The sequence below is a fragment of the Thermoascus crustaceus genome (assembly GCF_041956765.1).
Source record: "Thermoascus crustaceus strain CBS 181.67 unplaced genomic scaffold VTN00scaffold_7, whole genome shotgun sequence".
Classification (NCBI taxonomy): Eukaryota; Fungi; Ascomycota; class Eurotiomycetes; order Eurotiales; family Thermoascaceae; genus Thermoascus; species Thermoascus crustaceus.
In genome coordinates, this window is record NW_027192533.1 from 227,209 (window position 1) to 253,988 (window position 26,780).

The 26,780-nt window shown below is 48.3% G+C and overlaps 6 protein-coding genes across 6 annotated transcripts; 3 read left to right on the top strand and 3 right to left on the bottom strand.

The window, feature by feature from the left end:
- Positions 1–2,323: 2,323 nt before the first annotated feature.
- On the bottom strand, positions 2,324–4,617 carry VTN00DRAFT_9129 (uncharacterized protein; the record flags this gene model as incomplete). Its single annotated transcript, XM_069436055.1, has 2 exons — positions 2,324–4,103; positions 4,175–4,617. The coding sequence occupies 2 exons, from the start codon at positions 4,615–4,617 to the stop codon at positions 2,324–2,326; spliced, it is 2,223 nt and encodes a 740-aa protein (XP_069284714.1).
- Positions 4,618–11,554: 6,937 nt separating this feature from the next.
- VTN00DRAFT_9130 (uncharacterized protein) lies at positions 11,555–13,846 on the bottom strand (the record flags this gene model as incomplete). Its single annotated transcript, XM_069436057.1, has 8 exons — positions 11,555–11,626; positions 11,766–11,883; positions 11,938–12,052; positions 12,112–12,718; positions 12,773–12,984; positions 13,043–13,417; positions 13,493–13,641; positions 13,698–13,846. The coding sequence occupies 8 exons, from the start codon at positions 13,844–13,846 to the stop codon at positions 11,555–11,557; spliced, it is 1,797 nt and encodes a 598-aa protein (XP_069284715.1).
- Positions 13,847–14,409: 563 nt separating this feature from the next.
- Positions 14,410–15,772, bottom strand: VTN00DRAFT_9131 (uncharacterized protein; the record flags this gene model as incomplete). The annotated part of the gene is made up of 6 exons (XM_069436058.1): positions 14,410–14,504; positions 14,556–14,635; positions 14,689–14,836; positions 14,895–15,004; positions 15,058–15,553; positions 15,625–15,772. The coding sequence occupies 6 exons, from the start codon at positions 15,770–15,772 to the stop codon at positions 14,410–14,412; spliced, it is 1,077 nt and encodes a 358-aa protein (XP_069284716.1).
- A 948-nt stretch (positions 15,773–16,720) lies between these two features.
- On the top strand, positions 16,721–17,790 carry VTN00DRAFT_9132 (uncharacterized protein; the record flags this gene model as incomplete). Its single annotated transcript, XM_069436059.1, has 2 exons — positions 16,721–16,779; positions 16,926–17,790. The coding sequence occupies 2 exons, from the start codon at positions 16,721–16,723 to the stop codon at positions 17,788–17,790; spliced, it is 924 nt and encodes a 307-aa protein (XP_069284717.1).
- Positions 17,791–18,669: 879 nt separating this feature from the next.
- Positions 18,670–22,346, top strand: VTN00DRAFT_9133 (uncharacterized protein; the record flags this gene model as incomplete). Its single annotated transcript, XM_069436060.1, has 9 exons — positions 18,670–18,788; positions 18,859–18,908; positions 18,964–19,287; positions 19,375–19,466; positions 19,527–19,575; positions 19,648–20,640; positions 20,700–20,800; positions 20,850–21,552; positions 21,619–22,346. The coding sequence occupies 9 exons, from the start codon at positions 18,670–18,672 to the stop codon at positions 22,344–22,346; spliced, it is 3,159 nt and encodes a 1,052-aa protein (XP_069284718.1).
- A 753-nt stretch (positions 22,347–23,099) lies between these two features.
- On the top strand, positions 23,100–24,788 carry VTN00DRAFT_9134 (uncharacterized protein; the record flags this gene model as incomplete). The annotated part of the gene is made up of 1 exon (XM_069436061.1): positions 23,100–24,788. One exon carries the CDS (start codon positions 23,100–23,102, stop codon positions 24,786–24,788), a length of 1,689 nt encoding a protein of 562 aa, XP_069284719.1.
- Positions 24,789–26,780: the final 1,992 nt, after the last annotated feature.

The following is a 26,780-nucleotide window of genomic DNA, read 5'->3' on the forward strand; positions in this document are numbered from 1 at the left end:
ATTTTCACCGCACCCACTATAATTTTGAAGCTTTTCAACCACCAATACAATTAAATTAGACTATCTAGTAGTTGAATATATAGCTATTTATTAGGACAATTTCTTATGGTATGTCCAATAGTTCCACAGCCACTGCAGCGTTGTGGAGCTCGCCGTCAAGGCATAGGTGTAGGCTCATCAAGCTGCTCATTAAGCTGCATATCAAGCTGCTGAATGCGATTTTGGCCTCCTTGTACAGATAAAAGGGTATCATTGCCTAGAATAGCATGCCTTCTTGCCTTCTTTCTAGTTTTCTGCTCAGTCTCAGCTCATAGAGTTCTAATTTCATCTTGAAGAAGAAGGTTCATTGCCATCTGTGCGGCCTTTTCAAGATGATGAATATAAGATATTGGGCTGCTAGAAAGCTTTCACTTTCTTGCACTAAGGCTTTTTTGCAAGCTGCGAACCTTGTGATCCAGCTGGTAAGGTTTCTGAGGAGTTTGAAAAGCAGAGGAGACTGAGCCTTCAACTAAAGCTGGTGGTGTTGGTGTACAAAGCTGAAAGATAATCTTTGCAAGAACCTGCTCTTTATCAAGTGGCTTAAGTCCAGCTCCTGCAAAGCCTTTGCATATATTGTCTGGAGTAAACCCTTTTGCATGAGCAGGTGGATATAGGGATAGAAAGTCTTCCTCATTAATATGTTGTTGCCAGCAATCATTCTCTTTTTAAGCAGTTTTCTGTACGCGCACTTAAGCAGGCCAAAAACACCAACATCAAGTGGTTGCAGGAGATGAGAGGCATGTGCAGGCATGCAAAGATAGACAATTGCATTCTCCTTGTAGAAAGTATCAAACTCTGCAGTTAAATGGCTACTATGGCCATCAAGAATAAGCAACCGCCTTGCACCAATTGTATAGCATCTGGAATATGGTTCAAACACCTCTTTCAACCAGTGAAGGCCTATTTTATCTGTTGTCCAGCCATTCTCACTAGTTGCAATCCACCAGTCTTTGGAAAGTGCAGGTTCTTGATACCAAGCAGCCTGTTGATATGCTGCTTTCAAGATAATCACTGGTGGTATATAAATCCCCTTTGAGCTCACAGTCTCAATGATTGTAACCCATTCACAGTTTCCCTGGATGACTGTATGAGGCCTTTCACTGCGTTCTACTGCAGTAATAACCTTGGAGGTTGAGCAGAGCCCCATTGCAAAGCCAGTTTCATCAAAATTCCAGATGTCATCTTCATGTATGCCATGTTCCTGAATAGCTGCATGTACAGTTTGAAACCATGGTATTATAACTCTTGGATCCTCCTGCTTTGCACACTGGTATGTAATCCTTTGATTATATCTTGTACGCAGCTCAGGATGGCGCTTAACAAATTTATAAGCCCAGTTAATGCCAATGACTGCAGTAGGATCCTGTAGACACTCACAGAGTAATATTTGTGCCATTGTATGCAGAAACTCTGGCTGAATTGGAAAACCTCATTTATCTGCCTTTAGTAATTGCTGAATAAGTGTTTCCTCTTCAATAGCCTTTAATCTATGGCCCATTAGCACGTGTTTCTGCGTGTGGTTGTCTTCCTTTAAGGCGAGCGCGAAAGGTAGCCTCAGACACCCCAAAAATTTCTGCAGCCTTCAGTATTGATTTGACTTTTTTATTTTTATAAGCTGCAATGGCCATTTGAATTCAGTTTTCTTGAGATAAAGGCATTTTTGATAGTGGTGGTGATAAAATGACGCGTTGAAAAAAGGAAGTGGTAGGGTGGAGGAAAATTCATCGCTCGGTGGTATTCGTCGCTCGGTGGTATTCGTCGCTCGGTGGTATTCGTCGCTCGGTGGTTGATTACGTTATACATACATCTGCTGGAACTCGCATCATCGCATCACGAAGAAGCCATCACGGAAGATACATTCTGTGATCCCTAAAGCGTCCCAATTTTGAAAGAGCTGTCCACGCATAGAGACTTTGAGGAAGTACGGTCCGAGGTGACGAGATTGAAAAGGACAGTCTGCATCGTCCGGTTGAGTTTGTGGTTAGTAGTCTTCGAGCATCGAGAATCTCATGATCCACTTCCTGCACGTACTTCAATTTGATGTACATCTATTTACATGACCATCCATGCTGTGATCAGATATACGCTGTCAACAAAAGGGAAAAACAAAGGAAAAAAACGGAAAGAAGGAAATCCACAGCATTGAATTCTTCCTGCTCTTTAGGGAATAATATTAATTGGTACCCAGACCCTTGTCCGTGTGAGAAGAATTAACTGCATGACTAATAAAACACAATCGAGGGCGGAAAAAAAACCGGTCTCTGAGTATTCATCCATCCAGCGTTCACGCTTTGTTTTCTTCTCGTGAAGTGTGTCTACGCCAAAGAAGAAGGGAGGAGTTCTTTGAGCTCGTTGTTGTTGTAGTCTTTGTTCTCTTCAGGTCTGCAAGGTCCTCTATAAAGCCCCTCACATTCTTTGGCATGGGAGATAAGACAGCCAAGTCAAAGTTTACTCCAGCGTGATAGAAGAGCTCGATAAAGTCGAAGTTCTTCTTCTTGACTGCTAACATGGCTGCATCCTGTCCTGCCCTATCTCGAGCATGGACATCGGCGCCATTTCTGAGGAGGATGCCAGCCGCTTCCTTCTTGCCGTACTTTACACAGTAGTGCAGTGGGGTTGCTTCGTTGTTGTCTTTCGCGTTGACGTCTGCTCCATGCTCGACAATGCTGTCGATCATATCTTCTTTCCCCATCCCGCACAGAGCATGGTGAAGTACTGTCCAGCCCATTTTGTCAGTAGCGTGGACTCGGGATACTGGTAAGAGGAGTTGGATTATGTTAGTCTTCTTGCCCTTGGCGGCGAGTAGCAACGGTGTCATTCCTCGGTGGTCAGACTTCTCAGTGTCCGCGTGTTCAAGGAGCAGATTCCTGATAACCTGTATGTTGCCCTTCTTCACAGCCTCTAGCAGGCTCGACGGTTCCTGGGAATAATGCTCGGAAGGATCTGTGGAGACAGAATATTTCCTGGGCGTGAAGATAGTGTCGGAGTGAGACGCTTGTGACGGTAGACGACTCCTTGATGTAGACGGCGGTGGATCTGCCGAGGTCTTGGTGTATCTCATCTCCAGATTTGCAGACTGTGGAGATACCATTGTCGGGTATAGCGTTTCGAAAGTCTCAAGTGCCGCTAGGTCTCCCTTGCACTTGTAGAGCTCTTTCATTATCCGTGCAGATTCTCGAAGAGACTCGGACGGAAAATGACTCGGAAGATTGCTCGCGAAGATGAAAGATCTCCAAGCCGATTTCTCGAGACATTCCAAGGATATGTTATCTTTGGTCTTGTGGTACCTTATCAAAGACAGATTGGCATGGGAGCAATACAATCTACCACGTGTAGATGGATCATTCATAGCACAGTCTTGCAATCGTGGCAGTATTATTTTTTCTGCCTTGTCTAATTCCTTTTGCTGGATGTAGGCTTCGACAAGTCTCTCTTCAAGGTGCAGTCTGTCCTCGAAGGGGAATTGGTGCAATTCCTCTCTCTTTTTGCCTTCCTGGATTGCCTGGATCAGATTGGTTTCTGCTTTCTGATAAAGTCCTTGACGCATATTGGCCTCAGCATGGGCTTTATAGTTGTCGATCAAGGCAGTAAGGACCTCTTGAGAGGGAAGAAGATTTTCGATTTCGCCAGGAGTAGAGGGGTCATCTGGTGTCAATGCAAAACCGGATGTGGGAGAATGGTCGAACAACCTTACACCTCCGTCCTCGGACGTAATATCATCAGAATTAGCTGATTCTCCTCGTCGATGCCCTCCAGGGTCGACATGTCTGTGTGTCCAGGCGGGCAAGCTGGTCTTCCCAGTAGTGCTCTCACAGCCTGACATCTTGTTGATCAACAAGCTGGCAACCTCGTAACATTCCTTCATTGCGCCGATTTCCAGGGCTTCGTCTTCGAAAGCAGCATGCGACCCAGCTTCAACTTCATCAAGACACTTGGACTTTGTATCTCTTGGAACCCCTTGTTCTGGAGGATCGCTGCGGTAAAACCGCAGCACATTGCTCATTTCTTGCATGCGTGATAGCAGCCGCTCCTGCATAGTGGCGTGTGACACATCATGGACATACCTGTACAATAACATAAAGCAGTCAGCGAAGTAATATATTCAATATTCTGAAGCATATGAATTAGTACTTACACTTGAAGGCATGGCAAGAGGAGTTGCAATGATGCAATCCCGCTATCAATCAGGTTTTCGAGTCTTGTAATATCAGGGCCAGTAATGTGGAGTCTCAGAGCAAACACGGAGTTTCTTATCCAGCCGGGACCTAATGTGCCATCGAGGCTTCGAAACTTCTCCTCCAGCTTCTTCAAAGTGCGTTCGCAGAACTGCAACGTATTCCGCGCTGCGTTTAGGAGCGTCATTTCCTCTGAATCCACATCTTTCGACCCGACCTTCTCTTTACGGGTCTCCAAAACTCCCCGCACGGCATCAATGGTATCCCCAAACGTCTCAACTTTCAAGAAAAAGTCGAACTTCGACTCACGGGCATTTCTTACTTCCTGAACAAAGCGAGAAACCTGAATTGCAACCCTTAACGCAATATCCGTGACCGATACGGCCAGAGACGCGCCATCCATTGTGAGCATACTAATTTCAAAATTCGACCGAGCTCATCACTTCTTTCCATCCGGAGTCGCAAAATGTACTCAAAACGAGACAGCAATATTGCTAAAGACAGGATTTTCAAAAAATCCATATTGGCCGCTGGATTTATAACTTCAGGCAGCATCTAAAGCACCTTGGGCACCTGAGGAGCAGCTTACCCCGCAGGCGCTGGGCTTAGCCTCGCCTCTTTACGAGTCATCAGCCTCCTCTCCCAGTCGTGAATCCGGCACCCTATTGTTGGCCCTTAACGGTTACGTAGCCGGAAATGACAGTCAGAGGGTTCAGCGATAGGATGCCCAGACTCACCAACAAGCCTCATTCACCCGTTACAGTCTCCTGTTGGTCAAGTTTCCTTTGGGACGAGTCATCATGTTAGCAGTGAAGCCTAAAAGCCACCACCAGGATCACCTGGAGGTGTGAAGGTATGAGAGTTTGTTCAAGCATCTCTGACGCTAATTTAAGGCACGTACTTACCTACCTGTATAACGCATAGTTGACTTTTCAAACTGAGAGTGAACGTCACCACCGGGCTGTAGATGGCCTGCATCAGGGAAATGACAAGATTATGTGCCAGTGTCTGATGTCATAGCAAGCCAAAGCACAGTCCCCGTATGTGTCCTTTGTCTGGGTTATGCGGGGAGGCGGCGGTGCCCCGTAGGGCAGCTGACACGAGGCCTCACTCAGCATCCGCCAGTCATGTGCTTATATCATCAGCAATACGTGATCAGTATCGACCACGAATAGCAGAGAAAGAAAATCGCAATACACAAACCTTCTAGGAACTGCTCAGACTGCAATCATTCTAGTTTCACCTGGATCCTCGTACACTACAGGTCAGCGAGAAGGCACGCTGTGGGAAGGACACAGAATTACAAAAGACCTACTGTGGAATATAATTGACTGATGCTTTGATAGATGAATATATCCGGGGCTCTGTTTGAGAATGGGCGAGCAGACGGCTTTGAGCAAGTTATTCCTGTATAATTCTTCGGGGACCATTCTCCCCGATCATTCTTCGATAGTGTTTTCTGTATCCTCAGGAGTTTCCTGGACCGCCTCTTGTACGCCATTGACACACTGCGCAGGTCCACAAGTACGAAAGTCATGCGATCACATGAAACTTCCCTCGGGGAACGCCCCGCGGATAGCTCCCTCCGTCTCTTCTCCGCAATAGTCTCTCCCTCATGATGGTCATTATTCTCTGGCAGGTTATATAAGCATCAGAAGCACAGTTTTGCTTTTACATGCAGACGTTCCAAATACCTATAATTCGAGATATCTACATCATGGTCTACATTATCGGTCGAAACAGCGGCAGCTCCTTTGACGGAGTCGACGCCGTCCTTTGCAAAATCGGATTTGCCGACGATGGCTATCCTTCCAGGCCAGAATACAGCAAAGTAGTAACTGTCAATTGGCTGTTAGATCTTCAAGAGTCTGTCAAGCGTGCTTTCGAGAATAAACTTACGATATTCGAGCTATGCCGCCTAAACTATGCCGCAGGTTGTATACGCGGAGGCTACCAACAAATTGCTTGAAAAAGCAGGAACCTAAACCCAGGATATAAATGTGATTGGGTACGATAGACGGACGATATACCAAGAGCCACCAGACAGGGAACTCACGGCGAAATACTTCAAGAACGGCAGCACCAGCCTCGTGGAGCGCTGGACGAAAGGAGGCTTCCCATGTCGTTTATTTATTGCGGAGTCTGGTGTAGTGGCAGCGTTGACGCAGATCACAACCGTGACACAGTTTCGACCGGTCGACCATGCCTTGGGTGGTTGTGCCGCGTTTCTCATGCAATATCTCAACTTTGTCGCCTTTCGCCATGTTGGCCCGGTACTCACACTGAACATCGATGGTATCGCAAACGTGCAACTAGCCGACTCGGATCGAAACAAGATGATGGCATTTGACACTGTCCTGGAAATGTCATGGTTGACCATGTCATGAAGGCTCGTACAGGCCACGGCTACGATAAGGATGGTGAGCTCGCCGGTAAAGGATAATTGATTCCAGACCTCCTTGAGCGACTATTATCGCATCCCTATACTTCGACCGCAAGCCACCACGCTCTACCTGGAGAACTGACTTTGGATCCTCGTTTGCCGACCAAATTCTCAAGGACTACGAGTTCGCATCCACAGAGGATATTTTAGCCACACTGACTCGGCTTCCTGCCGAATCTGTCAAGAAATCTGTTGTCTAAATGATCTTTTGTCAGCCGAATATTACCACTATAACCTAGTGGTATGCCAAGAGACCTATCAGCCTAGTCAGCACACGCCGATTCGGATCTGCGGAAGGTCATAATCCCTGCAATAAAGGTATCATACTGTCTATACCCGATACCGCCTATTTTCCTTTATTATATCCTTTCATATTTCATGAAAGGTCTCGCGATCGTTAAACAAAGAAATATTTGGAAGGTCTGAACCCCTAAGTCCATGAGAATAAATAGTCAGTTAGTTAGGTAGATTCGAGTAATCAGAGCTTTCATCATCATACCTTCGGATTACTAGGTTCGCGCAGTCTGACATCTTTTCATTTCAATTGACGAGGTCATCGCCAGCGGAGGGGGTACTCGCAACTTGACCCTTATGAGGAATCTAAGAGAAGCATTGAGTGAAGATAGGGTTTCTGTAGCCTTAAGGGACGAATACGGGCTTTCGTCACCGTATAAAGAAGCCATCAAATTTACGACTCTGGCGTTTGCCATAAAGAACAGTCTGGCGAACAATATTCCGGCCGCAGGAGGTGCATCCTCCTACGCAGTGCTGGGAAAGATGACACTTGCACCACGCCTGGCTGTCAATGCTGAGCCACTGCACAAATACCATTAGGCACGTTCCAATTTTTTGTGGACGTCAGCATAGTAAAGGTAGCAAATAAAAGCGGGATAATCAGACTCAGCGTACGGAAATGCCAATGACAAGTAGGCGCACTTAGTCATTCCATCATTTCTTGAATCCTCTTCATTCATCTCTCACGTTCACCCAATAGAGCGTAGCAATTAGAGGATGTGAGCTGAACCAGAGTGTGTTAGTGAGAATGGAAGGATAGTTGCTTCTAGTCGCTTCATGTTACGGCAGAATCTTCCAGTTAATTGTACTGTAACCGCTATAAAACCTTAGAGATGCAAATAATCATAACTATTCCTGTGAGCTTACACGCAGCTCACAGTTTCTACCGTAAACACTCTCTAGTCTTGGGTGTATAGCAAAATACTAAGGTTCCTGCTGCCTAGCACAGTCCCTCAAAGGTACATCCAGGGGTTATGACTTGCGCACCGAGTACATCTACCTCAGACAAGAAAAATCGAGGCAAAAACAAATAGGAATTTGTGACATTCGAACTGAGGGCCTCCAAATTACTAGAGTGCCCTATCGACCCATCTGATGTTTACTATTCCATATATCCACTTTCCATAGGTCCACTTTCCATATATTCCATTTTTTTTCAATATGCAAAAGACCCATTTAAAAGTCATCAAGGCTTCATGTCTGAGGATCCAGATGCAGCAGGAGTATATTCAGACTCTACAGGGTAGGAGTTCCCTCGTCCTAGGGCTTCTCTTAGAGAATTCTGCTGCCCTTAGCAGTATTGTAGTTCTGAATGTAGGTATTTTCAATTGCCAGTCATCTTAGAATTCAGTCCACGCTTGCAGAATAGTGGGCTCGAGGTCAATTCAACCCAACAACGTCTGGCAAGGCAGAATGGCAAACCTTACCACACAAAGTTATAACCAACGCCTAAGAACATAGTTTAGTTTTAATCCCCCGCTCGGGATCCACAGCTTTAAAGATTAGGATTAAACTTATTCGCGATATGGTTGGTATGATTTGCCGTTTGCACTGTTCTTGGCAGGGGAGAGTGGGGCGGATGAAAAAGTCATTTCGGACGACATCCCAACATGCACTTTGGACATTTGAGCCATTAATACCAGTATTAGCCAAACAGACGGCTTCTAATTTCTTATTTTTCTTTTTTAATACTTTGTCCGAAAGAGAAAAAGACTTGTCTCCCAACTTGCTTCGTTATTCCAACTGTTGGTGGGAGGTATACTTTCGATTTGGGACTTCTCCGTATCTCGACGGAAAACGTCCTGTCTTAAAGTCCTGCATTAGGTAGGTATTGATCCATTTATTATATCATCTCGGGAAGACGCCATTTGTCATATTTTTGTGCCATTTTTATGTGTATCTGGCGAGTGTGAAGCATCAGGCATCTTGACCCGTACTAGTTCATAGTACGTGCCTGCCTTTTCTGGTGCCAATCAGTGCTCTTGAGCGTCAATAATGTTCTTTTTCTTTTCTTTCCTTTCTGCATTTTAAGCCTGTTTCAAAAGCCAAAGCTGTGGGCTCCTTAATATGAAGGCCAAATCGAAGGGACGCCTTCGTTTTGCGGAGAAGCGAACGACGCAGAAACGGATCCGAAGAGACCATTACACAATGGTTTGACTTGACGTTATGGCATACGAATGTGACTGTCAATGGCATGCAACGATGCTATATGGGACTGCATGAGACTGGAGCTTCCTGATGGTGTCGGATATTGAAAAGTGTTCGGACTGGATGAGACTTGAGGTGCCAGAGGCCACGGACGGTGTCAGCGTCGTCAAGGTGTGCTGTACGTGCTGAACCATCCTATGCCTCCGCCGGCGCTGTCCGGTCTCCCGGGGAAGCCTGAGGCCTCCTACACCCGGACCACCCCTCCCCCTCCACCCCCCTCTTCCCGGAGGCCTCCCCTAAGCTATTCAAATCGCCGTCGCCTACATAACCTCGGGCGAATAGTGCAGTGGCATCTCCCCTGTCTAAGCGGAGAAGGGGCTGAGGCCTTTCCAGACCTGGAGCATTCAGGGTCCGCTGTACAGCCTGGTCCTGGGTTCGATTCTCACCTCGGTGGGGGTTGGAAAATTCCTGCTGCGAAACGTCTCTCCCTGATAGGTTGATACGGGGCCTATTAAACTGTACAAAGTAGCTTCAAGGGTTTCGTAGGTTCCACAGGCGAATTCATAGGGTGCTGGGCCCTCCTTCGGGAGGCACCCCAGTTACTTGGAGACTGAGCTTTTTTTGTCAACTTTGAAGCTATATCCACCACAGCTGCTTTCCTTTTTTTAGAAATAAACGCGTCGTCCCCTTGGTTGCGCACCCGCGCCTGCAGACTTAGGCTCAGATAGCAACATTGTCTTCTTAGTATCCATGGTTCCATGCAACAACATCTTATGTTCTGTATCCTCCCTTTCTTGGACCACAATATGGTCTAGTACATGCACTCCTCTCGTTTTGTTTTAAAATTGACACTTAGATTCTAATATCCAGACCATTCTACCAATTCGTACGCGTACCATGAGCTGAGCTCCCATGAATTCGAAAGCACATAAACGCACTATTCCCGCCTTCTCCTTTGCCTTCCGACTTCTGGCTAAGTCATCGTCCTCCCACCCAGGTGAGTTAACAGAAACACACAAAGTCCATATCCCCTAGGACTCGTCCAACTAACAGCGTCTCATTCCCGCCTAGATATAACCCTCTCCTTCCCAGAGTGATACATACAGACAATAGGTCATCCCTACTCGATCCTAATACGGCCACTGGTCCAAGGCGACTGTCCAGCATTCACGATCAAGCTTATGGCTAGATAACAGGCGCGTCTCTGCCAGAGGCCAGCTGCGCATTTACAAACCTGGTACGGTCATGGTCATGGCAAGAACAGCAGTGTTAGACGCGTGGGGAGCTACTACCAGGCCAGGATATGGGCACGGAGAACCCCTGTCTGCCCAAGATTACTTCTCCAGGGAAAGCAGCTGCAGGGATATGCGTATGGGTGTGCTTCTATGTCGGTTTCATAGCCTATCCAGGCAGTACCAGCATAGTGCTGCACGTACGGTTGGTGTCTGTCACAAGCAGCTCCGCCCACAGGATAGGAGCTTCGACAGCATCAACAAAACCGACCAGCTAAACTACAGGGATTTTTATACTGTGATGGTGCTTACAGGATGTCTTGTCTAAGCGGGTGAATGATATGGATGTAGGTTAGGTAGATTAGGAAGTCGTAGGCAGGAAGCGTCTAGCCAGATACTATCAGATCAGTAAAGGGCAGAGATATACGTATATTTTAGAAAATATACGTGACGACGACAAGACATGTTCAACAGGAGGCAGTAGTGAGTTGTAGAGTATGAAGAATGATTTTGTCTTGCAGACTTAGGCTTCCAAAGTACGCTCGCTGACCAGCTTATATTAAAGGTGGAAAGCATCTCAGACTGGTAACCGAATCAGATTGTAGGTCATCAGGTACACGAGATGACTTTCGATAGCACTGTGTAGATCCTTTCCAGCCACTCCACTACAACGTCTACACGGATATAGAATTTACTTGCCGGGCCCGTGGGCCCGTCCTAAATATCTTCATTTTGCTAATATCTAGCTAGTACAAAACTAAACTACCGTAAAGACAGCAGCCGGTGCTTATGTACAATCTGGAAATAGGGGCCACCCACGTATCTGAAAAAGCCTTCTTTCGGCGTATGCAATGAAAAAAAAGCCAGAAAACTCCGACTCATGCGAAACAAAAAAAGAAAAGCTGCAACAGTTCTGTCTTCCGGTAGATAGTGTTTTCCACGCCTACTAATAGACCCAACGTCCGAGTGGGAGAAAACCAACCTGGTACTCTTGACCCGGGCAGGGATTGCCCGTCGTGGGGCGGTAAGTCACTAGTCTACTGCAAGTTAGAGTCAGAATCAGTTGGAAAGTTCGCTCATCTGAGAAAACGGGCACCGTATCCGGGAGCTGCCTGGGCTGTGAGGTGTTCTGAATGTTTACAGCGCTGCGGGAGCGTTTCGCTAGATCCAGTATGGGGACAGGCCCCGACGCCATGTAGTGGTTAGTTTCTCATGGACGGTACTCAAGCAGGGGTCGCTGTGTGCGTTATTCCGTTCGATTGCATCTGACGTTTGGCATCGCTCTGCGGAGCCTCCTGGAAAGCGAAAGACCACATTAGCAACGTCCACGGCAATGTCACAAAAAGAACCAGCTCCATATAGTATTGAAATGCTAAATCACGATTTTTTTTTCTCGCTGAAGATTAGCTTCGGTCTTTTGTTGCATATACTTACGTCCAGAGCCTCGATAGTTCTCTTCTGGGCAGTCGCTTCGGTTTTCTTAATGACCTTCTTCTTCGGTCTGGTAGGCTTGGTCTCCCCAGGTTGGAAGACATCATCGGGCAGATCGAAGCTGTTCGAAGAGTTAGACAAAGCAAATCAACGACTGGTTGTGGAAAATACATACTTTCGCACATGAGTGATAGCCAGGTCATTGATGCCGGGCTGGTATCCCGACCACGACGTACAAGTCGTCTTGAAGATCTGAGCATCCGTGGATATGTCCAGCGACCTCGAGGCGCCTGCGAGAGTCAGTCGCATCACGAAGAGGAAGAACGGTTGAAAAAGGCAAGCATCCTACCTGGTTCTAGCGGCTTCAACTCCAGACCGATATAATACGTAGTGGTGTATATTATCCGGCTGTCGCTATCACCCTTGTTCTCTGATTCTGGAACGTGCGCATTCTCTGCCCCGTTCTGTGCGGCCACGGAATGTGTCGGATCATTCGTTGCGTCAGTAGTCTCAGTCTTAATATCCTTGGCTTGGTACTGTGTGGATCCGTTTTTGACAGCCTCTGCCTCTTTGTCACTTTTGACTATATGAACCCTCTCAAATCCTTTGGGGAAAGGATGTGCCACTGCGATGGTCGGTTTTCGATCAAGCGCACCGACCAGGTGTCTGAGTTTAGACTCGACAAGACCGGACCAAGCCGATTGGGCGTCTTTGGTTTTGCTCGAGGATGTGATGCTCAGGTAGTATTTGTAGTCCTGTGTAAAGAACGTATGTCGAGTAAAAAGGTCATTCCAAGTAAGCTGTTTCATGAAGATCTTGTCCACGATGTCACCGCCACGCTGAAGTTCACGAAGAATAACAGTCTTTGTTGATACCGAAACATTATGGGTCGCGCACATAGAGGGATATGCTGGCGTGATGATAGGCATGAGGTGGAATCTATCTCCGTGATAGATCTACGATACTAGTCAGAGATCCAGTTTAGGCAGAGTATAGGGAAAAGGACTTACCTTCGGATTCCAGACTTTCATCTGCAACGGCCCATCCTCTATCGGCTTAAGCAGCACAGGTTGCGGCCAAGCCCATTTGTTCATTATCCGGAAGAACTTGCCTACGATGACGGAACCTGTTGCTTGTGGGTAAAGCTGACAAACCCTTGCGACCAACATCGCCCAAGCGACACCTCCGGGGAAGCCGACGACATTAGAATAAATCGCGCGACCTAAATAATACAAACATGAGTATCAATTTCAGCCATAAAGTTGCAGAAGGATACTTACGTTGTGCCCAAAGCTTGATCGCTCGTAACGCAAGGCGGAACGTCTTTTGTTGAGGTACAAGCTCCAAGATCTCATCAGTGACACGAGTCCCATTGAGCGATCTGACCTCTTTCTCATCCAGCCCTCTCAAGTAGTCTTTGTTCTTCAGATCAAGATTGAGCGGTACGGATGGTACTATGAGACGCGCGAAGATCAGGTCTATACTGATCCCGGAGAATTCGATTTTGATAATAGGAACGAACGCGTCTGGAACCGGTGTCATCTTTTCGATCGCTCCCTCCGGAGACATCCGCTCTAGGGTTGGGGGAAAGTCAGCAAAGAAATCGTCAATCGTGACATGTTTAGGTCCGACGATCAAGGTGTCGATATCAGATCCTGCAGCGCAACACTTGCATCAGTAACACACGTCTCATCATCAGATCTACGATCACTATGTGAGATAGTACGTACCAGGACCATATACACCAAGACGATAACTGCCAAATGTGAAGATCTTGCCGCCTGCTGCATCTATCGCCGCCTGGGAGAGTCCCTTCTTCCGACTGACTACACGGACAAACTCGAGGGTGACGCGCTGTATATGCTGGAGAGTTTGTTTCCTGAACGACAAGAGTTCAGCTTGCGCCCATAACTCCCTCTTCGGGTGTTGCCTTACCGTCGTTCAGTCTCCGCGGGACTTTCGAAGTTGTTCTGAGCTTTCAGCTCAGCGATCAGGTCATCGTTCGCAGCAAGCTCCTCTGGTGTTGGCAAGACTGTCGATATCGGAGGTGTCACTCCCCACTGCCTAACTGGTTGTGCTGCCATAACTGTTTCCTTGGAACGCGCGCAGGTTCATTCAGTTGCCCTAGTGCAATTTGTGGTATATGCGATTATTAGAAGAGCTAAGAGGGTGGGTGCCAGAAAGGAGAATAAAGAACGAGAAACAAAGGAAGGAAGTGACGGAAAAAGGAGGTACAAAATGAAATTAAAAGTGAATGAAAGGGTCTAGGGGTTTGGACATCGGCGCTGCAGAGATCGAGAAGGTCGATGAAGGTTTATCACGGGACATTCCAGCTTCCGCCTTAGTGCCCGGACCCTCTTTGTGGCTGACTAAGTCCGAGACGATCCACGCCGCTAGTAGTCACGTGATAAAGGGCATTCGCCGACCGGTCCCACCCAGCTTTATACGAAGGTAGCACTAGCAATCATAATAATAATTAGGCAGCCTTCAGCTATCGAGATATGTTTGCAACGAAGGCATATACTGAGGATGGCTGAATTCCATGGAAATGAAAATTTGTTTGCTAGCTTAGGGGCAGGATTCACAATGTCTTCATGTTCAGAAAATGAGACCGTTCTTTCCTGTCTTTAAAATGACATTGCCACCCTCACACTGAGCATGGATTCTCTGAGAAGAACCTCTTCATTCTCTGATCAAGCCATACCGCATCCTCTTTGCTGTCTCCAGGCCCACCGGCCCAATCTTGGCATATGGTTAGCATGATGAATCATCTGCGTATGGATTAAGACTTACGACCCCATATCGAAGGAAAGATATCCAGCTGCCCAATTCCCGGTTTCATGCATACAACTTCATACTCAGAGTCTTCCGGTCTATTTCATGGTCATTAGTCTATTATCCTGTCTGAGAACTTGTGGGCACTCACGGGAAGTAGAGGTCAGTTTTTCCAGGCAAGACCAGCGTCTTCGCCTTTATCGAGCCCAAAGCCTTCTCGAAATCTCCATTGTACAGCTCTTGCTTCGATACATCTCCATTCTGCCAGGTCTGGAGCATGACCAGCAAATTCTCCGGGTCTAGACATGTGTTAGCATATCAGTCTTTTTTCCTTTCCAATGGGTTATTTTCTCCCACCTTTGGAACAGGCCCATGTCTCCCAGAAATTGACCATGAAGTCCTCCAGGCTCTTATACCCGAGGACTTTTTCGTAGACCTTCTCTCTATAAAAGGCCTGACTGAATCCCCTGGATTTCTGTTAGTATTCTAAACATCGTTTAATATGGGAGACGTCTCTAACCATCCAGCATATCCCCTTCCAAACGCTTTCAGGCCCACGTCTTTCTCCTCCGATGTCCAGGTCCTATAGGTTTCCCCTGCGACAGCTACGCCACCTTCACCCGATCCTGCGGATGGGATCTTCTTTGCAGCAAGCAACGCGCTCTTAACACCCTCAAGAAAGACCTGGTTATGCAAAGACGTCCTTGCAGATCCACAGAAAGGAACAATCAGATCCATGAAATCCGGATACTGCGTTGCCCATTGAAAGCTTTGCGCGGCGCCCATGGACCAGCCGACAACAGCCCGTAGATGGGTGATCCCGAAGCGCTGAGTCACGAGAGCATACTGCGCGCGGACGTTGTCGTAGAATGTGCATCGTGGGAACGGTTTACCGGCCGGTTGGTTCGACGGTGAGGATGACTGGCCATTCCCGAAGAGTGCGGGGATTATGATGAAATATTTCCTTGGGTCCAGAGTCTTATCTTCTTCGATCAACCAGAAGTTATCAGAAATCGCTAGATCAAGTAATTACTATCTATTAGCTTCGAGTTTAATCATTCCAGTAGGTTAGGTAGAACATTCATACAGCCAGAGAACCACGTTGGATACACAATCGCTGGAGATTTGGGGTCCCCGAATGTCTTGTAGGCGATATGTGCGTCTGTTATCTTCTCTCCACTTTGAAGCTCCCAGTCACCAAGCTTGAAGATTTCGTAATCGATGCGTTCTGCCATTGCTGATCTTGGATTGATGGCCACCGTGAATTCGCAATTATTGGGCGCCTGAACGATCTGGCTCTGCCGTCAACGGTTATTCTCGGCCAGATGCTTGCATTTATCTGCGTCGATGCTCTCAGCTAGATACAGGTCCCGTGCTCCTGATAAGACTTTCCCCGCATCTGCAGGGACCGACAGTGTTGGAACCCTGGAAGCCATTACGTATCTGGAACTATATCAGGATTCCCATGGGTTAGCGCTTCAGTCCATGTCTTTTAATGTTAACATAATTTATCCCCTCTGTGGTATCTACTTTTATCAGAGAACAAAGAGCATAGCAACATTAATACACTGACAACATGGTTCTGTCTTTCAAAGAAATACGATTATCTATCAAAATGCAGATATAGTGACGTTCTTTTATATTTAACTATTCATTTATTGAGCAAAAGGGCTCCTGGCCTGCACGAGTTCCGGGGACAAGTGACATAGCTGACAAGGAAACCAAAGATGTCGGCAATGGTTGAATCTAGCATTCACGGAACATTGATAGAGGGCACTTGTAAATAAAAAAAAGTAATGAGAATAATTTCTTAGTAGCTTGGTCGCTTGTCCGTACGTAGGGGCTTGCGCGATTTTCCTTTTAGCCAGTACTGTACTGTGTAGTCGACGGTAATGGTCCTGTTGTCTGCATCCGAGCTGGACTCCGGTCCGCTGCCCGCGGGGTCGTCTCGGTAAGTACGCCGTACCACGGGGCCGGAACCCGGTAAGTGCAAGTGTTATTTCCACGGCCATTTTCTTCGGATAACAGCTAATATGCCGTGGTAATTGCACATTAGTAACAACATTACCCGTGGCATTACGACAGCATATGCGATATGCGGAGATTAATTCGACTCCTCTCCCGCCAGTCAACTTGAATGAGAAGTAGTTAAACAGTTTCTTCAATTCGATTTTGTTGCCCCAATGCATCCGCTTTCAGGATACGCTTTTCGTTCCGCCCAGCGGTTGCCTGTCTGTGTCTCGTAAGTAACCTGGAGTCTCCACGAGCCTGCTCATTGACCTCTGAGGGAGACGACGGGCTCCGGGATGAGTTTCTACAATGACTGGCAGCAACTGCAATAAGAATTAGTTGCAGATTGGAAGGGATTGGATCGCTAACAGGCCACAGGAGTTCGTGCAGTCCCTCATTTCGTCCGCTCACCTCAATTGCGCTCCAATCTATTCGATCCTTCAGTCAAACTTCGAATATGTTTAGAACTGGCCCCGAATTCGAAAAGGTCCAAGCTTCGCGACCGAAGTTCGTCCGCGACACACCCGTTAAATTCATTCAGCCTCCTAATCCAGAGTGGAAGCAAGGTGACGGTGCAAACGACGGCGGTGTAAGTCTGGAGAAAAAGCATGTGGAGATCGACCCGTACGAGCAAGGAAGATCGAGTAGTTCCAATTACAAACTGTTGATCTCTGGAATGGTGCCAAGACCGATTGCGCTCATCAGCACAAGGTCGAAAGACGAGAAGACGGTGAATCTGGCGCCGTTCAGTTATTCTCAGGTCATCAACCATGATCCTCCCCTCTTCGCCGTTGGATTCGTGGGGTCGTTGGAGAAAGCCAAGGACACTTTGAGAAATCTCACGGAGACCGGAGAGTGTGTCATAAACATTATTTCAGAGCATTTTGTGGAAGCAGCAAATGCGACCTCCGTCGCGGTGCCGTATGGGACCTCGGAATGGGAGATATCCGGACTGCACCAAGCCCCTTGTTCAACCGTTAAAGCTTCCCGCGTTCAAGAGTCGATAATGGCTATTGAGGGGAAGCTTATCGAAACGAAAGAATTCGAAAGCCGAAAAACACCAGGGAAGAAGACAGGCGTGTTGGCGATCATCGAGGCAACTCGATTCTGGGTTCGAGAGGATGCCATCAACGAGGAAAAGAGTATTGTCGATCTGAAGGTTCTCAAGCCAATTAGTCGCCTGGGAGGAATCCAGTATGGACGGACTACCGAGGTGATGGAGATACCCCGGCCGGCTTTCTGAGCAGAATCCCACATCTATAGATAGACTCTGGTGTTCTTTATGCTTGTTGATAATTTTAGAAATCGACCTGGATAACCGTAAGTTATACATAGACGCTAAAAAAAAAGACGGTCACGAGAGCGTTCCCAGCGCCCGGGCAGTGGTTCTCTCTTCCAAATCAGGTTGTCTCGAGTGCAAATCATGTTCTCCACTGTTTTGCCTTCGCGTGTAGGTCGATCTAAGCGACGGAGAGTTAGCGGAGATCCGGTGAACAGAGTCCAGATTCTGTTAGGCTCCCAGCGTGGAGGGTCTGGCTTGCGGGGATTCCGCGCCCCTGCACACCGCGCAGACCGATCCGAAACGCACACTGAGCCTCCCGATGTCCAAGACTTTTTTTTCCTCCTCCCCGACGATATGGATAGCTGCAGGGACCGGACAGACCAGGCCAAACATGCAAGATCTGGAGGGCTGGCATTGACAGCGTCGCGACCCACTCAAATTCCAGCTTCGGGGGCCATGGGGTTCGGAGACGACCAGGTGGTGCTTACCGCTGGTTGGGTCTTCAGCGCCGGCAGCCCGTTCCGTGGGCGGTCAGTGCTAGTCGCGAATGACCAGCAAAATTGATAGGGCGTCTTGGCCGCGCTCTAGCGACATAGTCGTATCATCGCAGAACACTCCGTACCCCAGACGCACTCCCCTCCCGCCCGCAAAACTTGTCTTGCAAGTCCCCGAGCCAAGTCCATGGATATTGCGTTGGATCACCTGCGGAAACTCTCCTTCATCCGTCTTCTCCCACGTGTGCTCTACGGTTTCCTGCATTGACCCTTCTGCCGGGAGGGTCTCTTACCCTTGAGGGGATACCAATGAGTTCTGGCCGCAGATGACCATCTCCTGCTCGCAATGAGCCATCCTTCTCCCAAGAAGAAGAGCAGTGGCAGCAATATTCCCCAACCTCGACAGATTCGTTTTGTCTCGACGGATGGCCAGCCTCAAACAAAGAGGCGACGGGTGACCGCAGCGTAAGAGCGCCCTTTGCGATTTGTGAGCTCAACAATGCTAACATGGCCCTTTGTTTTTCGCCCCACACAGATGTCGAACGTGTCGCAAGCGCAAAATCAGATGCTCTGGCGAGCAGCCAGGTACCTTTCTCATGCCTTCGTCTTAGAGATGCTTCGTGTCTGACAATTGGTTGAGTGTGCAAAACGTGCTCGGATTATGGTCATACCTGCCTTGGGTACAGTGAACCACCGCAGCTGCAGTCGCAGCCGGACGCTCCCTCGCAAAATGTTGCAACGGCGGCATCCCCAGTCCGCACGGAGAATGCAGACTCGCATGCTTCCCGTGCAGTCCAGAGTCATTCGCCGGAGACGCCTCGGATAACGTTGCCATCGAGTGTCCCTGACAAGTCACCCAAAGCCTCGAATGTCTCCGAGTCCAATGTCGTCCCTTTAACTAAAGATACCCTTTCACAAGCAAATAAGGAGCCGGAGCCAGCGGCTGTGGAAAGCCCTGAAAGTGGTCAGTCCAGAGCATACCCTTTTCCAAAATGCTTTGAGTTGGCCCCCTTGAATACGGATACTTACGCTATTTTATTGGAAACTCTAGGTCGCACATCCCTTAGTTCCAGCCATCGCACCCATGTCCCCTACTTTAGATACTTTGGGCCGACTGCCATCGTCCCTGGTTTTAAGCAGATGGTTCGGTTACGCTCCTGCACTTTATAGCATAGGGAATTCCATTTTCTAATGGATATTCAGGTGGTGCGGGTTCGAGAATCACGAAAAAGTAACCCTTCATTGTCATCGGGTGAGTGATTACTGTTTTGGAATTAGGTTTTGGTGATGCACGTTTTGATTGACATGTGTAATGAAATCACAGGCTCTCCGTCTCCTTTCCGGAGCCCAAAATTCCCTGATCCAGAAGGTACTTCATTGGCTGCAGCTCTAGGAGATATGCGTGATTCGAACACAATTCCATTCTACGATAAGGACGACAACTTGCCAACTAGTAACCTTGTCACGCATCTCTGTGAGCTGTTCTTTGTGCATCTTGGGTGCAACTTTCCCTTTCTCCGACGAGACAGGTTCCTTAGGGATCTCAAAGAGAAAAAGATCGACACTATCCTTGTGGATGCCGTTTGTGCCTTGGCTGCAAGGTTCTCACCGCACCCGTTGTTGAGGCCTCCTCAAGCGCGACCGATTGATGGGAATGAGACTCAGAAAGAGATAAAGAAGTCCGATTATGGTCAGCCATTTGCTCACAGGGCCATGACAGCGCTAGTTGATGCCTTGTCATGTCCTACTCTCTCTGTTGTCCAAGCGTGTTTGCTCCTGGCCTACGAAGAGTTTGGCTCGAACCATGATAGTGGTCTCTGGATGTATCTAGGGATATCCATCCGGATGGCTCAGGATCTGGGGATGCAAAAGCTTCAAGGATTAAAGTACAATTACGGGCGCACAGGGCTGACTCCAAAAGCCATCAAGACCGGTCAGGCAGGAAAACTCAGCGAGGGTCAATATGATAGTCCTCGGCAACCTGAGAATCGCGATGATGATCCTGAAGTCACTGCAGACGAGCGTGCCAGGGAACGTGAGAGGGTGGATTCATTCTGGAGCATTTTCTTTTTAGACCGGGTCATATCGTCGGGCACCGGGAGGCCAGTGACGCTACGCGATGAAGACATCGAGTTATACTTTCCACTTCAGTCAGAGTCTCAGCTTCCAAACGGCTGGCCAGCGCCGTTCCCGCCCTTGATCAGGATAATCCATTTGTATGGAAGGGTCACCGATCTACTAAACGCGATCCAGGAGGTTAACCACATTACTCCTGAGACGTTGAAGCGATTGGCAGGCATGGAAAGTGATTTAACTGGTATGTTTTTGTCCTACGCCTTGCTCCTCTGCCCGCTGTAGTTGACTAAGACTGTGCAGGGATCTACCAGCGTCTTTCTCCAAAGCTTCACTTTAATGCGGTCAACTTCCAGACATACGTCAAAGCAGAAGAGGGAACTAATTTTATCCTCCTTCATTTCGTAAGATGCGCCGTTTCAATCTATCTGGGCTTTTTCTAACTATTTGCAGTGGTTCCATACTTTGATAGTACTGCTTCATCAGCCGACCCTTTTGAATTCCTTTGGCGGGAGAATACAGCAACTGTACCCAAATAGTCGGGAATTATCAATGTCGTCTGCAAAGACCATTGCAGATATCTTATCCTTCTCAGAGCTAATCGATGCGAAGAGCTTCATTGGCAATCCTTTCACCAGCCAGCCGATGTACATTGCAGCATGTGCCTTCCTTATGGAAAGTGCTTATTACTCTTCACCATCCTCCCGTGGCGGCTCTCCTCCTGTGCAGCCTCTATTAACCAATCAATCTAGTGGATTCACAATCCCAAATATGGAACCTTCCAACGGTTCGGAACGGAAACCGAACGCGAAGCATATCCTCCTAGCATCAGCTGCGAAGGAGAATTACCAGAGATGTTACAAAGCTCTGAAGTCCTTGGAGACCTATTGGGAAGGTGCGAAGTATATCCTTACTGTCTTGGATCAAAAGGCAAAGGGTATTGGTGATCCTCAGTTGTATACAGCCGAAGAGATGGACAGCGCCGTGGAGCTGCCACCAGTTCAACCGTTTGCACCATCCAGCTGGCAAAGAGCGAGGACACGCCCGGGCTCTGCGGAGCCGTCAACGAAGCAATCTGATGATCCAATGGCATCCAAACAGGAAGGTGAAGCTCAGTCAGATGTGGGAGTGTCGCCCAAGATCGATCCAAGTCAAGGTGGGAAAGACGCTGGTTTTTACCTATATTTCCGTTTAGGTAGTTTTATGCTGACCTTTCGAACAGCAATTGGATGGGCGCTTACTGGAGCAACCAACTCTTCGCAACCAAATCTGAGCTTGTTATACCAAATGCCTGTTGCACAGACAAGCCCTGTTCCCACACAAGCACATTATCCATCTCAGTACAGCCATACTTATCCTTCGTCTGTACAAACAAACCCGTCGCAGACCTCAAATACCTCATATTCACAAATGCTGGCTTCTTATCGGTCCACAGATCCGGCACGAAATTCGTCTGTAGGCACTGGGGTTGAGAAATATTCCCAGATGTCTTCCGAAGGTGTTTCCAGCTCTGACGCAAGTCTTCTCCTTGGGCTGAATACGCCCTACACACACTCCGGTTCTCGTGCATCTTCCGGACCCCAGACACCATATGAACAAAATATGGCTTCATCGCAGTTCGGAAATCCGACGTCCGCTTATAATTATAATATGCCTTCTGCGACTACTGGCCAAGGGAGCACAGGTCAAATTCCTAGCAGTCATGCAAATCTCAATCCAGGCGTGAGCACGCAGGTTGGGGACATGATGATTGAGAGCCAGGATATTGATATGAACTCCCTCCAGAACCAAGATGCTTTCCCTTTCTCGTTTAATGGCGAGCTTATTCCATGGTTGGAATACCTTCCACAAGACGTCCTCAGCTACTTCGGGGAACATCAGAACTACACTTCTCTGATGAGCCCTGAAGGTGGAACCAACCCTGCTCCACGACCGCCTCCGCAGCAGTGACCGTCCTTCGCAAATACAAAATTTAGGGTTCTGAAGTCTAGTATTTCATGAGGCTTTGGAAGACGAGAGAAACATTATGGCGTCTAGCGGGTGTCAAAGCTTGGTGTAACGAGGATTTAGCGGCTTTTCATCTTGATTGCTTTTGAGTTTGCGGTATATGCCTGTCATGAAATGAAGCGAGCTATGATTTCTGTCTTATTTCCATCCTGCATCTTACAATGACCGTTTTTAGTTCTATGATACAGCTCTATGCCATTTTGTGTTGTTCAAAAGGCGTACAGTGAATGATCCCATATGTACAGAGGATTCTGTATAATGACTATAAGGATAGTAATGTTCTTATTTAATTTAGTGTAATATATGTTTCCCTTATTGCTGGTTATTCCCATCAGGTAAAAACAATAACAGTAGTTTCCTAGCCAGTGAGGTTGTAGTGTGGCAGATGTTGCAGGTGTCGCAAGTGGTGGTTGCCCTGCACAACCGCTAAGGCTAAACACCACCAACATATCAAACACAAGCTCATTGCGACATCATAGTGCGCGCTTGTTCTGCATAGCAGTGTATACTCTGGTATGACTTATAATTTACTTGTTATAAAAAGCACCTGGATAACGCGGGGCTTCATTCCATCTGACATTGCAAGGCATCCTGCGTGCCTCGCGCCGTCTGCACCTGAGACTTGCTTTGCACTGCTTTGCACGACATCAAGTCCGCAGATTGAAGCCAGAGATAGGATATCTAAAAGGCTGCCAAATGGAAAACCTATCCTCCAGTCTACGACCGGCAGAAAATGGAAACGATGTTGACGAGAGAATAAGTGGCCGGCGGTCTCCTGCCGAAGACTCAAGGGAAATAGTACCGTCCGAATTCCCTGGTGGAGAATGTCAGGTCTCATCGATGTTTCCGACAGCTGAGTTTCCAAAAGTCGTCTTAGATACGCCAGCTGGAGGTTATGAGAACGAGTATGCCCTGAAGAACGTTACGAGTTCGGGTGAGAACCACGGATATACCTCATCTTCCTCCTCATCCCAACGCTCTGGCGGCGATGTCCTTAGAGAATATTCAGACGATGATGAAATGGCTCGTCTTAATTCGAGAACTTCTAGTCGCTCCTCTATTTCCTCCATGACAGGCTCTATCCTCGTCCATTCCGCAGACGTTTCAAAGACGTCAGCCGCTTCAGAAGCATGCACGGACAGTTATCACGTTGGCCATTACAATAGGTCCAAAAAGAGATATGAATCTACACGGCCTGCACCAAATATGAGGAACCGCGAGACCCCGTTCCGGAAGCCCAGCTCGGTTAGGGCAATGCAGATGCATACGGAGGACGAGGATGAAGAGTATCTGACACCATTACAGCGTCTGGGGTCTACGCATAGCCCGCGAATCTCGGAAAGGTCGATTGGGTCGTCCCCTCTGAAGCGATCGCCATATTACTCATCCAATACCTCTAAACAGAAGGTCAAGAAGGAATACCCTCTTGTCTTGCTGCATTGCAATTTGCTGCCCCCGACCCTTTCACTACCATCGGGAGTAGGAGTTCCTAGTCCGCGGCTCCTCAGGGAGGTGCTACCTCCACGATACTGGAGACGATGGAAGCTTCTCGAGGAGAAAGTCGGGTCAGGTCTGCTCCGTGATCGCGGTGTCCTGATTTCCCATCCGCAGGAAATGTACGATGTCTTGGAAGAGACGCTGTTGGAGAGTTTGGAGCTTTTCCAGCCCAGACTGCGAAATGGTCATTTCCTCGGTAATGACGGATACGATTCGGATGACGACGACCATCACTATCAGGATAGCGATACAGACGGCGCGGAGGGAGAGGAATGTCCTGATTGCGGCGTAAGAGTTGTGAAACGCAATAACGGAGGCAGGAAATGGGAGATTAAAGTCTATGCTGCCAACGGATTAATGAGGGCCAGAGCGTGGGCTGCTGCTTGGAGAGAAATGGAGAAGGTAGACGTGGAAGTCGGTCTCTGGCTTCCGTCATCAGTTAGGAGAGAGCTGGAGCGGAGATTGCTGGAAGAAGATGCCATTGGCTACGGACACGAGTTGCGAGTTTGTGAGAAGAGAAGAGAGGTCTATGGAGAACAGCAACAACCACAACCCTCGCAGGAGCAGATCGACGACTTGGACAACGCGCCACAGTTGACCAGAGGAAATTCGGCGGTTCCCAACTCGGCACTAACGCATCAAGAGCCTCGTCATATCACTGCCCCCCTGCAGCATGTTCGAAGAGCCGCTGATGAGGTCAAACTGCAGACCTTGTTGATCAACTACATCCGCGTCTTGGCCAGCGACAGACGCAACGTGGCCATCGCCTTCTTGAGCGTCCTTGTTGTATTCCTAGCCATTGGTGGAGCTCGACCAACTCAACCGATCAGTTCGCAGGTTGGGCCTTTTCACCCAGCGATGGTTGCCTCTCAGCCTCCTCCGCCGTGAGCATGGCGCAGTGCTCCGCCACAAACCCTCCCGTATTTGCATCTCACACCGTGGAGAACCCGGCTGTCACTCCCAAAGCGGCAGAACCGGGGACGCTATGCCCACACGTCCCAGAATCATACGTTGCTTTTGCGTAATTGGCAGCAGAGCAGAAGCAGCAAGTGGTCGATTACTTGAGGCTTAAAACTGCAGCTGGAACCTACCCAGGAGTCGCTACTATTTTCTTTCTTGATGAACACTGTTACGAGAGAAACGAGATGACGTATGATTCTAATGTTGACGACTTTGTCCATGTTTCATTCCTCTTTTAGAAGAGAATGCTTTTGCAGCTACGATGATCTCGAGTCTGAGCGTTCTTATGGTGTTGGTGCTTGGATTTCAGAAGATACGAAGTTAACGTCTGATTGGGTTTTACGGCCACGTATATTATGCAATGCGATGGAATAATACACGGATGATTGTTACCGAAGTTTAAAGCCGGGAAGGTCGGAACAGTTAGCATAGCCATAGCAAGTTGTATAGATGTGGTTATGCAGGGCACGAGCTTGAATGAATGGATGATCTGGGTTTGTTTTCTATTCAGGTTACCCAAGGGCAGGACGCCTAAGATTCTTGGGCGTTGCGCAAGGATGTCAGCTCTGTTATTATTTATTTTTTTTTATCCCTGGCAGTGACAGGCATGCTGTTGCTATCTTGTGGTCTTGTTGGTGTAGGACATACCGGCATAGATCCGGGTCCGGGGGCCTGTTTATTCATACCTGACATGATTGGTCGTAGTACTCTGTATGCCAAGATCCCGGGGATGAGATCCAGGTCCCCGATCTCTGGATCACCAGATTCAGCATCCTCGGGACGGTGATCCCCCGGATCCAGGAATCTATGAAGTTCTTTATACAGATATGCATGGCAAATGAAAATTCTTGAATCTGTAGCTGGTTTTACCAGCGTCTTGACTAATGTTAGTACTGCCTTTTATATCCATGGACAGCTTCAAATAATGATCACGCGGACGGGACCCAAAGAATCGGAGATGGAGAGGTCGCTTGCTACCTACTCCGTAGTTCCCGTCAGTCCCAGGTGCAGATTATTTCTCCTGACCTTTAGTCCACTTACCGTACTCCATACAAACCCTAGGCCGGCGGTACGGGCACACTGACGCCAGGGCTGGAGACAGTGCCAGGCTTCAACCGACACTAGATCTCCCAATCAGTCGGAGCTTTTCTCTAGCCAGGTAGTGCTGAAGTCGTGTGTCTAGCAAAGTCAAACAGCAATCAGCCAAGGCGAAAGACGTGACGCGTGGATCTGTGCGGTGAGTGCGAAAACCTTCATCACAGGAGCGAGGCGCGTTGGCGTACTGCGTAGAGCATCCTTCCCCACCGGGCTGGTTCTTGGAGTCCGCGCTCGAGATCCCGATCGGGCCAGTTGGCTAGCCTTCCAATCATCACTAAGGCCGTAGCCGCGCCCCCCCGTAAGCAGCTCGCTTCCAAGGCTGCCTGCAAGGCCGCGGTTAGTCCCGCGTGCGATCATGTGCCTCCACAGGGGATCGCATGTAAATCTCCAGGTGCAAAGCCCCATCTTTTTTTTCCCATCTCCTTGAATGTGTTGCTTTTCGATTTACGTCTAGTTGCCAAAGATCTCGCTGCCAGCTTCCTTGACGTGGCTTGGACCCTTTTGAGGCTTGGAGCGTAAGCACACGTGGTGGACTCACGGTGGTCGTGGACTTGGAGGTCAATGGTAACAAATAGTGGAAACCTTGCTACTCGTCAGGCGCCCCGCAGCGATCATCCCGCAGCTCCCGTCCTTGGGAGCAATTGGGCTGGCTAGACGTGGCCAGCGCCGCTTGGGAATTCACAAGTGGATCGAATCTTGGACTTCGATCTGCACACCAACCTACCGCTGGGCCTGTACAGCGTACTGCGTACACAAGAGCAAAGGGAGGAAAGCACCACAATTCGGGCCAGTCGTGCCTGTACAAGACAGGATCGTTGGCCA